A 12,934-nucleotide genomic window follows, 5' to 3' on the forward strand; every position below is an offset into this window, starting at 1 on the left:
GAAAAGGAGGATATTTTAAAGATCATAAGCATTCAAATTTATACTATAACATTTTAGACAAATAGGGTTGTTAAAAAGATGAAATTATTTTGTTAAATCAACACTCCACACAAATAAATATCAACCAAACAGTTCCAAGTTCTATGCTATTTATTGTGGACTAAATATGACTGTTAATAAAAGTGTTCATGATTCACACTCATTAAATAATTACTTTATATAGCTTTATTTTACATTCTTAGGAGATATAAAATATTTTTACTACATAAAGTAATTATAAAGTTATTATTGAATGAGTGCGAATCATGACCTTCTGCTTGATATCGTTAACAAGATTAACGCACCAAAATGTTAAAAACCACTAGTGTGCAGTGCACTTTATTACTGAACTTATTAACAAAAGTACACACAAAATATATATTTGAATTGTTTTGTCATAGCATTCATTCCTTTTTTTATGAACCAAACTAAATGAAATATCCAACATTTACTATACGAGTTAACTGTTTGTTAGTTCTATGTTTGGTGAACTAAACAATTTAAGTATAGTCTAAGCCAGGGGTGGCCAATCATGTTCCTGGAGAGCCACCTTCCTGCAGATTTCAGTTGCAACCCATATCAAACAAACCTGCCTGTAATTATTACGTGGTGTTCGGGCCCTAATTAATTGGTTCAGGTGTGTTTGATATGGGTAGCAACTGAAATCTGCAGGAAGGTGGCTCTCCAGGAACAGGATTGGCCACCCCTGGTCTAAGCACTAAGCACTGGTGGGAGGCATGCGTTGCGGCCGAGTGCCTTAGCGTCCCACCAGTGCTGATATACAGCCATATCGCACTGCTACGAGTGTGATATTGTGTTTATACAACAGTTCAACGGCACAATCGTGTATATAAATAAGACAATCAAACACGGAGAGTCCTTTTTATGAGGAACTACTTTCTTCCGCCATTCATTCACATTGTCAGGGTTGGTGATGGGAAATGAGGAAAAAGAAGCGAGGACTCAAGTGCAGGAATAATGGGAATTTATTAAATAATAAAAATAAAATGCAAAATAAACTACCCCGAGGGGGAAAACATTAACAAAACAAATACATACACAAACAAACTTCACTGGGCTGGATGGTCAGGAACAGGGCTGGAAACATGACAAGACAAGGGTTCAAACAACAACAAGTGATGACGAACTGGCACAGGACAGCAAAAGTGAGGGGTATATAAACTGTAGAAAATTAACACACAAACAGGTGAACACAATTAACTAATAATGGGTTAACAAGGAGGGTGGGACAAGACAATAGACGGGAGAGCGCATGACACAGAGGCAGCACAAGCCATGCGCTCACTTAACAGGACAAGAACATGCAGCCAATGAGAGAACTCATTAACTGCATGTTCATGACAACAAACACAACACTGAAGCACACGACAAAAGCACGTGACCACAATGTAAACACCAAGCCACGTGCTTTGACAAGAGACGCACGACACGAGCACACGATAGATAAACACCTTACCGTGCGCTCACACATAAGCAACGCGCATGCTTCATCTCAGCGCCAACCAAAACTGAAACCAACTAGACGGAGGCGCCGAGAATAAAGCAGCGCGCTGCTGACAGAACAAACACAAACACTAGTACAAGAGCGCGCGCGTCTGAGGGACGCAGAGCGTGCGCGGCCACATCAAGTGGCAGCGCGCACACTCTGCGTACACCCACGACGGCGCGCGCACGCACACAGAGACAGAAACAGGACCAGACATGGTCAGAGCTCTGCCACCAAAACAAGAATTTACAAGACCAAAGTGGCAGAACCCTGACACACATCTGCAGCTGACATCAAAACAGCAGAAGCCGTTACTAATTCACCAACGTCACTTTAGAGCTAGAGTTTGAATGACTCTATGTCTACAGCAGGGGTCAGCAACCCGCGGCTCTAGAGCCGCATGCGGCTCTTTAGCGCTGCCCTTGTGGCTCCCTGGAGCTTTTTCAAAAATGTTTGAAAATGCAAAAAGATAGGGGAGGTTAATATATTTTTTTGTTTTAATATGATTTCTATAGGAGGACAAACATTTTTAACGTTTTTAAATGCTGTCAAAGTGTGTAGAATTAGTATTTAATTTCAACATTTCTGTCAACGAAGATTTGCGTCATAGCCTGCGACACACGTTTCTATCAGCAGGGTGGGATGCCAGGCAAGTGGCTGTTGTAAACAAACCAGGAGATTATAAAGCATGGAAAACTGTTCAAAGATGGTATGACATATTAGAACACCTATTTGCAAACTTTAAAAACAAAACCAAGATAATTAAAAAAAATAAAGATATACCTTTCTCCACTAAGACAGTGAAGGAAAGGGCTATTAAAATGGTAGGTAATATCACCGATCAGCAAACCAAGGACATTAATTCAGTGCCAGCATACTCAATTGCCTGTGATGTGACCGATATTCAACGCGCTTTTATGCAGGTATGTGAACTCTGATGGGCCGCAAGAAGAAATGATCAAATTAATAACACTAAAAGACAAGAGGCTGTGCTGAAGTGTTTTAATGACAACAAAATAAACACCAACCACCTGATTTCAGTGGCTATTTAATCATGAAGGCTCATTATGTATTTGTAGCCAATTTAGTCATTTTGATAGTAGGCTAATATAGCTAATATAGATACATACAGCATTGGTTTCCTTCATTATAAGGCTTATATAAGGCTTTACATTTTTTGTGGCTCCAGACATATTTGTTTTTTGTTATTTTTGGTCCAATATGGCTCTTTCAACATTTTGGGTTGCCGACCCCTGGTCTACAGTGATGACAAAACTGCTGACTTTTGCTCACACTTTAAGATTCTAATGCTGAACGTGACATGAAATGCCATCCATCTACAGAGATATCTTCTTACATTGTTACAGTCTACAGTATTTCTCTGTTGCAATCGGGATTTCACAATAATTAACCCGAAAATAACAACGAATTCACTACCAGACTGCTGTTGTGTTTGCGATTAAGGAAAAAACGCTAAACACATGCGGTCTTTGCTTATTTCAATCTGCCAACACAACACACATTCCTGATATGAAAGCAAATCGATATAAATACAGCACTACAACATACAAAAGAGAGAGATCGACTTATAATATCATTTGTCTCTGAAAATCAGCCAACATGTCTCAATCCGGGAGACTGGGGGGGAGGGGGTGTTCTGGGGTGAGGTTGAGAACCGGGACAGTATGCTGCGGGTTTTGGGCGGGTACTGAACCAAAGTTGGCATCCCGGGGGTGTTTAGTTTACAGACTGTACTAAAGAGGGGAGTGGGTGAATTTAGTTTTTTTAGGACGAAATAAAAACGGGATGGTTGCGGGAGACTGGTCTGAAATACGGGATGCTCCCATGAAAAATGGGAGTGTTGGCAGGTGTGCTTACCAATTTAATGGTAATCTTCTAAGCGTAAGGGCTTATTATGCGGTTCTGTCGCCATCTAGTGGATAGAAATCGTCAACCGTCGCCGACGAGTTCTCTCAGATATTGTAAATATTTTAAAATAGGCACTATTCTTACAAATAAACTGCATAGTTGCAATCTAAACAACTACATTCTCGACTACTTCGAATCAGTGACCAGTTTTTTTATGCATATATATATATATATATATATATATATATATATATATATATATATATATATATATATATATATATATATATATATTTTTTTTTTTTTTTTTTTTTTCTCAGATGGAAAATACGTTAAATTAAAGAATAATGTATCCAAAATAAAGTTAAGAAACCCCCAATATCTTTGAAACTTCTCTGAAAACAAACAAAAAAAGTCTTAGCTGTTGGATGATGTTCTTTTCCTTAAGTTAAGCATAAAATAATAAAATAAAATAAAAACTGGTCACTGATTCAGAGTAAAAAAACATTAAGTGCATTGAAATATGTTGATCTACTCTTGTGTTGCCTTAATGACTTCATAACTTCATAATGAAAGCATCAAATCTTGATCAGACAGCATACCAATACATTTTCCAAACATTCAGTTATCTGGACAAAAAGGAAGTCCTTAGGCTGAGCTTAAAATCTTAAAACGCAAGGTTTTCCAACGAGGACTTCATCTTGTTTAATCCCGCCCCTTTTCGTAGCACCGTACCACAGAATTTCGCAAGCTCAAACTCTAGTGTGACCGCAGCTTCATTCTGATGCTTGATTTTTTGAAACATCCATGAATCTACTGAGCTGCTCCCTGCTGAAAAATCCAGCTTAAACCAGCCTAGGCTGGTTGGCTGGTTTTAGCTGGTTGACCAGCCTGGTTTTAGAGGGTTTTTGGCCATTTCCAGGCTGGTTTCCAGCCATTTCAAGCCTGGTCTTAGCTGGTCAGGCTGGAAAATTACCAGCCAAATCCAGCTACAACCAGCTTGACCAGCCTGGATTAAGCTGGATATAGCTGGTTTTGGCTGGACTCCCAGCTTGGCTAGGCTGGTCAAGCTGGTTTTAGCTGGTCATCTCCCAGCCTGACCAGCTAAGACCAGGCTGGAAATAGCTGGAAACCAGCCTGGAAGTGGCCAAAACCCCTCTAAAACCAGCCTGGTCGACCAGCTAAAACCAGCCAACCAGCCTAGGGTGGTTTAAGCTGGATTTTTCAGCAGGGCTGCCATGTGATTGGCTGATCTGATATTTGTATTAAAGAGCAGTAAAACAGGTATAGCTAATGAAGTGTGAAGTTGACATCTCCAACAGCCAGACAGTGAAATATTAAGATTATTCTGATGAATTAACACCATTCTTCTCTCTACGATTTCTCTAGATGGATCAGTGCTATTAAATCCTCTATAACAAAATGGCTGCCACTGCATCAAGCAATTCAAGACTACATGAGTCGGCCAGCCGAGGAAACGAGAATGTAAACAAGACTGACCTCGATTCTGCCAGCGTTGATGACATGATGGTGAAGATCCTATGCCTTACAGACAAATCATACTACTGCGATCCAAATCAGCTGGACACTTCTACAACCCAATTCAATGCAATACCCAATACAATTTTACAGTTTGACGAATTGGTGGATTTAATCAATCTATATTAGGCAAAAAGGCCGCCCTAAACATAACTAATATTAAACAGCACAGATCAAAGAAAGTGTAGGAGTCAGTGGTGTGTGAGCTAAATGGGTGAAAACGTGCAAATGACTCTGCAGAAATTACCCAAAATTTGAAAGAGTTGAGATAAGAATTGCTAGATTGTGTTGAGTCTTTAAGGTTTTGATAGACTTCATGGTTTTGATAAACTAGTTGTTGATTAGATCATGGAACTGATTCTGAATTTGAGTAATTACACTCCATGGCTGCGTCCGAAACCGCATACTTCCATACTATATAGTACGCCAAAATCAGTATGCGAGCCGAGTAGTATGTCCGAATTCATAGAATTCGAAAATCAGTATGCAAGAAGTACCCAGATGACTTACTACTTCCGGCGAGATTCCGGAGTGCGCATCCCATGCATGCTGCGCTATCCCATGATGCCCCGCGAGCGAATTCATGAATGGAAGTAAAGTGACGCAACTGACGCAGGTAGGTCACGTGACCATGACAAAATGGCGGATGTAGTACGTCCGAATTCCATTCATACTTTTCACATTCATACTGTATTCACCTTATTCTCAGCTGACGAGTGGGCGGTGCCATTTGAATCTTTTTGTCTCGCGACTTCCGGTCACATTCACTTCCATTCATTTTTTGACGTTAACAACTGCTCGTTACGCTGCTTGATGTTGCAATTTAATATTTTCTTATTATATTATGCTACTTGGTCTGTGTAGTCATGCAAACATTTGTTTGTTGAGCAAGTAGTTTGGCCATTTTCTGCCGTTTATTATTCCTTGTCATTTCTCCCATAGACGACTGAATCGGAAGTTCTAAGACAATCGCGAAAACAGGCACACTTCCGCATTTTAGAATAAGGTCAATAGAACGTACTTTTCTAAAAGGCCGAGTAGTACGTTTAAATTGAAACGCAGTACCTACTGAGTAGTAGGCGGTTTCGGACGCAGCCCATAAATGGTTAGTTGGCTTGTTGTCATAGGAGATGCTGCATGTAGGATTGACACCTAGTGGTTGAATTAGGAATTTCAGTTTACCTGGTTTACCTGGTTCAGTTTAACAATTCAATTTACCTGGCCCCCAACAATGATTTAGACAAACACAGGTTGCCAGATTGATGACACAAACAGGAATGAGCTTGTCTGGTGATCAAGCCCCGCAATGCAAGTTGATCAGACAATATTCACATTTGTAATAATTTAATTGTTTGCGTTATTGCATTTAATTTCAGAGGCTCATACATTGAGTTTTCATGACTGAAATTAAATACACTGGCTGCGTTCAGAATCGCCTACTACTCAGCAGGTACTGCATTTGAATTTAAACGCAGTACTTGGCCGTTTGAATGTGAGAAGTATGAATGGAATACTGACGTACTACATCCTCCATTTTGTTATGGTCATGTGACCTACTTTACCTGCATCAGTTGCGTCGCTTACTTCCTATTCATCAATTCTCTCGCAGGGCATCATGGGATACCGCAGAGTGATTGGGATGCGCACTTCAGAATCTCGTGGGAAGTAGTAGATCCTCTGGGTGCTTCTCGCATACTGATTTTCAAATTCTATGAATTCTGACATAATACTCGGCTCAAATACCGATTTTAGCGTACTATACAGTATGGAAGTATTTTGTTTTAGATGCAGCCACTGTGTTTTCCACCAAGGCAACCCAATGTGCCAAAAATGATTGGATAACCTTGTAGTGGGCGGAGTTACATAGACCATAGACCACATTGTTTTACATAGACCAAAACAGACAGACAATCCCACATGGGACCCAAATTAAAAACGAGAATAACTGACTTTAACATTGTTTTTCAGATAAACAAGCAAGTGAAAACGAGCTGCAAAGATATTATGGCATGTTTATACTTTAGAAGAATCAAAAACTTACATACAGCACCTTAAACCACTCCAAAGATCAACTAAAGAACCATTAACAATGCTACATATACAGGTAGTAGCACTTAAATTGGTTCCCCTATGATTGCAAGCCAAGGGAACCGTTTAGCAGTCCTAAACAGTCCCTCAAATACAACAAAGAATTGACATGACACAAATGTGCATATACAAAGTCACTGTGCATTAACAAAAATCTAAATATAATTAAAATAATTGTAAAAAAAAAGTTAAAGTAGTAGTAGCAGCAGAAACAATACACCATTCATCGACCATAGGCAACATTTACGCCTAATTTTTTGTTATCTGACCAAAACCAATAACATTATACCGCATTTGTTAGCATTTATAGCATTTAGCATTTATTGGCCAATATCAATATGGCTGCCAATATCATGCATTACTATGCATTGCATCCTCACAACTAAATTTGAAAACTGTTTAGTGTTTTCTGCTAGTTAGCGAAGCACTAGAGAACCATCTAAACTGTTAAATAACACACTGGTGGTTAAAATAATAGCAGATTGCTCTCAGCTTATTCAAACTCTAAAATTCCAGCTAAATTAGTTTCCCTATTGTTGATAAATCAGCTAGTAAAGGACTTTAACGTTTTGTTATGCTAGGCTAGCATGTGTGGAAATGCTAACGTGTGTTTCAGCTAAAGTTTGTTCCCCACCAACAAATACAAATATCTGAGCAGTCAAAGACTTAAAAATGCACAAAAATTCTCTGCAAACGTTCATGATGAATCTTAAAATAGCTCCAGAAAAAGTTTTCAAGTGCTTTTATGACAGCAGAGCAGCAGTGAGAACATGAAGTTGTCACAGCAAGCAGAAACACTGCATGCTGTGCTGTGATAGGCACCATTTATGCCTAATTGTGTTATAAGACCAAAAACAATTACATTATACAGCATTTATTAGCATTTATAGCATTTAGCATTTATTGACCAATATTAACATGGCTGCCAATATCATAACTAATCTGTTAAATAACACACTGGTGGTTAAAATAATAGCAGATTGCTCTCAGTTTACACAAACTCTAAAAATCCAGTCAAATTTTCAGAACATTTTTGAATTAGTTTCCCTATCTAGTGTTGATAAATCAGCTAGTAAAAGACTTTAAAGTTTTGTTATGCTAGGCTAGCATGTGTGGAAATGCTAATGTGTGTTTCAGTTTGTTCCACCAACAAATACAAATATCTGAGCAGTCAAACACTAAAAAATGCACTAAAATTCTCTGCAAACGTTCATGATGAATCTTAAAATAACTCCAGAAAAAGTCTTCAAGTGCTTTTATGACAGCAGAGCAGCAGCGAGAACATGCAGTTGTCACAGCAACCAGAAACACTGCATGCTGTGCTGTGACGGCAACTAGAGGCTTAGGAACATATAAGTAGAAACATAAAGACGTACAAGGCTTCAGACTAGCTTTACTTATTCATTTGACACAAGCAAGTGAAACTGACTGACATTTTTTTGTTTCTATCCCAAGTTTGCATGATTTCCTAGTGTTATTTTGAGATCACTTGATTCTTTACATTCTGCTAACCTTTTTGTTTCATACTTTGCATTTTTATGACATGTTTTTCATTTTCTGGATTTATAAACTTGTACATAATACACATTCTTTTTTAAACGGTTTTGCTGTATAGCTAGGAGCAATGCGTTTTCTACACTTGTGTTTATTTACTTGATCTATAGACCATTTCAAAGTGGTGATGTCACATTTCCTGCTTCTCATGAACTTTTTCATAACTGTAACAAGAGGGGATTCAATCATATCTTGACATCAAAACAGCTCTCATCACAATATTTATTAAAATGTGGACCTTTTGGGCTTCTCAGAAGCTATGGAAAATAAAAATGTAAAACAGGAAATACATTAGGACCATTGTTATTGTTTACATCCTTCAAAATGCTCTATAATTATAAGACAAGATATTGAATAGCAAACTACAATACACTACTATGGAAGGTGATCAGGGTCAAAAGTCTTTTAATGACTAGAAGCATTAGAAAACCATCTAATCTATTAAAGTACAGGTACTCATAATTAAAACGACTCAGGTAAAAGTTGAAGTACTGATTACACTTTTGCACTCAAGTAAAAGTAAAAAATGTACTTAAGTAAAAAGTATCCATTACTACTGCATGTTTGGTTACTGTAGGTAGGTCAATATCCGGTTACCCCCACAGTCCAAAAACATGCAGTATGGGTGAATAGATAAACTGAGTTGGTGTATGAGAGGGTGTTTTCCAGGACTGGGTTGTGGCTGGAAGGGCATCCCTTGCGCAAAGCATAAGCTGGAATCATGGGTGGTTCATTACGCTGTGGCGTCCCCTGATAAATCAGGGACTAAGCTGAAATATAGTGAGTGAGAATAGGTAGATAACTAGACCTTACATCCTATTTTAAAGTAGCCAAGCAGCATCACCCCCTGTAATAAAGCTCACAACGTTGTTTAAAAAGTCGACCCATGTATCATCATCCTGACGCACACTCACAGCGTTCATCGTGTAGTTTTACGGGCCTGTTAGATAAAAAAAAAAAACAGCTGCCATTCTAAAAATAATTCTGTAGGCCTGTCTATCTTAATAAATAATGTCATAATAAATCGTTTAATCTGGAGGTGGCACAGTGGGTAGCACATTTGCCTCACTGCAAGAAGGTCGCTGGTTCGAGCCTCGGCTGGGTCAGTTGGTGTTACTGTGTGGAGTTTGCATGTTCTCCTTGTGTTCACATGGGTTTCCTCTGGGTGCTTCCCGACGCGGTATAGGTGAATTGGATAAGCTAAATCAACCACCGCCCCCCCCCCCTCCAGGTCTTTACATATTAAGCGGTTATGATCTTCCCAAGAGATGCCATCCTGTAAACCAACGTCCCCAACCAACTTTAGAACCGCCTATGATAGACTCCAGATTTACGGGCATATCTTTTGGCCTGGAATCAGTCACCTACATCGGGTAACACTGGTTTTCAAGAAAGCAAGATGCAGGAAAAGTTTTGTTACTAGTTAAAAATATACAAATAGAGTCATGTAAATGTACCCATAGTCTCAAATGAAGCAATTTGATTGGCTGTTGTTCTTGTTTACAGACTGACATGATCAAATGCCACTCATTTCATTCAAGACTTCTGACCTCAATGGCCTTCCATACAGAACTGTCCAGTCCTAGTGTCATCTCACACTCTTTAGATAAAATATCTTGAACAGACTTTCTGATTGTATTTGTAAATAAGAATACATGACTTTTTCTATTAATGTTTTAAATTAGTAATATGTGATAATTTTTACGTTATGTTATTACAAACTAGGGGAAATTTACACTTGGTTACACTGGGTCCTATGTACATGTGATGCAACTGAACTAAACACGACACGACAGAAACATTTGAATATCGGTCACTGCATTCCGGACAAAATGGCTATAGAATAAATACATTTAACATTATTTAAAGTAGATAGGATGAGTGACCGGGGTTTTTGGCTTGCACAGAGTCACATTTCTGACTTTTATTTTTAAACCATCTTATTTTCATTATCTGAGGTGAACCCTCAGCTGCTGCTTTCTGTAGTATGGCAAAACAAAGTCATGTAAAATGGCATTCAATCTCACATTGGTACATTTAACACTGAATAACACTGAATAACACTGAATAAATCACATAATCTGATGTTGTTGTGACGTCATAAAAAAGAAGCTGTCGCTGTCTCAGATGGTTAGGACAGAAACACGTTTTAATACGAAAAAGAAACATTTTATCAAGTGTCGCCGTGCCGCGTTGTGTGCAGTTAGGACTTGGTGTTAGATGAAGGTAATCAGAGGATCCCAAATATGAGTACCAGATTCATCAAACTGAAATGATCTTTAGACCCTGAATTACTGAATCCCTTTCAGATCAGTACAACAACACATGACGTGTGAAGTTGTGAATATTCCCTTATGTTTACTTCAGGGTTTGATGTATATTGAAGTGCTTGTATTGTATGTAAATAGCCTGTGCAACTACAGTATACGTAAGCTTGCCAAAATACAGACCTGCATGATGTTCTACCTCACAGAAGTTGTTCTTGTAAAAAGAGTTCCACGATTAAAGAGTTATCAGCAATATTTGACTTGTTTCATTTTTTCAAGCAAAATTAAATATATGAATTGTCGATTAATAATCAGGTGTCTGTAACCGCCGGGGATGACACACACAACTGGAGGTAAGATCCAATATGCAGGTTTATTCAACGTCAAGCAACCAATGGTCAAATCAGGTGTGAACAGGTATATTTGGGCAGTCCAGAATCGTAGTCAGTAAACAGGCAGAAGGTCAGAAGGCAGGCGGCTAAACAGGATAACAAGGGTATGCAAGACTAGGGTCTAAACACAGAGAAAACAAGACAAGGGGAAACACGTTGTAATGTCACTAGAAGCGAACAAGACTAGGCAAACTGGATGAGTGAATGAGTGGCTTATGAAGGGTGTCTAATCAGTCTCTGAAAGTCCTCAGGTGATGTGAGTGTAATCAATCTAGATGAGTGAGCAGGTCTGGGAGAGTGTCTGGGAGAAGTGCATGTATGCATACGTAGTTCAGAAGAAGGCGGAAGTGTAGTCCATGGTTATAGTGGAAACCAGCGTTCTCCGGAGAGTGATCACTGGTTATCATAACAGTGACAGTGGTTCATATAAAAAAGCATATGTCATTTGGTGTAACAATGTTTTGCTAACTCATTACATTTTCAAGCATATTTAGAGCAATCAGTTGTTGGATTCTATTATTATATAATTTATTATTACTTCTCCAGGAACTGCCACCTTATTGTGATGGAGGGGTTTGAGTGTCTGAGTGATCCAAGGAGCTATGTTGTTGGTGGCTAAATGCCCCTGGTAGGGTCTCCAAAGACAGAAGGCCCTAGGTGACAGGTCAGACTAAGGCCCAATCCTAATTCTACCCCTTAGCCCTTCCCCTTACCCCTACCCGTATTCGTTTTACCTTTTTCCTGTGAAGGGGTAGGGGTGTGCCAATTCTCTTTAGCTTGAAGACGTAGGGCTAAAGGGAAGCAGTAGATACCCCTTTACATGGAGATTTTTCAGGACCACACTTGTAACCAAGAGGTAAGAAAATTTCCCAGAATACACCAGCCACAGCAGCAGGATAGCTGCACCCGGAAGTAAGGAGACCACAAATTTGTATTTTTGTCATTATGACTAATTTTTACAAGGGGGTGCAAAAATAGAATTGGTATTGGGCCTAAGTGTGGTTCAAAAACCCCTTTTGGGTCTAATGAAATCAAAGACCATAGCGTAGCCTGGTATGGCACAGCCAGAGCCTCACCTTGGAGCCAGGCCTGGGGTTGGGGTTCATGTGCGAAACCTCGTCGCCAGGTTTTATTCAACAGGACCTGATCAGGCTCAGCCCAAAGGACACAAGGTTATCTTTATAATGATATAAATTGTGGTTATGTGTTTATGACATTACAAATGACAAATGTAGCAGGACATTAAATTACTGCTTATTTCTTTGCATCTTTACTTTGTAAACTATAAAATCATGAGTCTCCTCACGGTTTGTGTTTCATTTTGTGAGCTAACTGACAACAGTTGTTCACGCCCCTCCTTCTCCCCTGCTCTGCTGGCCATCCCACTCCTGCCTCTGATTGCAGAGCTCCACACCCATTATGATGCATTTTTTTTAAATAGTGGTCATGGCGCTTTAATAATAATTCATTCATTCATTCATTCATTCATTCATTTTCTTGTCTGCTTAGTCCCTTTATTAATCTGGGGTACCCACAGCAGAACGAACCGCCAACTTATCCAGCACATTTTTACGCGGCGGATGCCCTTCCAGCAGCAACCCATCTCTAGGAAACTTCCACACCCACATTCACACACACGCTCATACACTACGGACAATTTAGCTTACCCAATTTACCTG

General features: G+C 39.2%; 1 protein-coding gene and 1 long non-coding RNA gene across 7 annotated transcripts in view; one reads left to right on the forward strand and one right to left on the reverse strand.

Annotated features, from left to right (window-relative positions):
* pdzph1 (PDZ and pleckstrin homology domains 1) overlaps nucleotides 1-11,114 on the forward strand; it is a 50,088-nt gene extending 38,974 nt beyond the window's left edge. Inside the window, exons 13-14 of one of the 6 annotated variants that reach the window (XR_015500749.1) lie at nucleotides 4,805-5,340; nucleotides 6,050-7,209. Coding sequence is in view for 3 of the 6 variants with exons in the window: in XM_087270088.1 (XP_087126214.1) it covers nucleotides 4,805-4,904 (100 nt within the window). In the remaining 3 variants the exon portion in view is untranslated. Of the gene's footprint in view, nucleotides 1-4,804; nucleotides 9,593-9,864 lie in introns of those variants that run through there. The other 5 variants (XR_015500750.1, XR_015500751.1, XM_087270088.1 and 2 more) reach the window with 5 other exon arrangements.
* The window catches only part of LOC147834982 (uncharacterized), a 184,121-nt gene that overhangs the window by 60,256 nt on the left and 110,931 nt on the right, over nucleotides 1-12,934 (reverse strand). The window lies entirely within an intron of this gene.

Source organism: Danio rerio, chromosome 10 (genome assembly GCF_052040795.2).
Source record: "Danio rerio strain M-AB ecotype USA chromosome 10, GRCz13ab, whole genome shotgun sequence".
In the NCBI taxonomy this organism is placed as follows: Eukaryota; Metazoa; Chordata; class Actinopteri; order Cypriniformes; family Danionidae; genus Danio; species Danio rerio.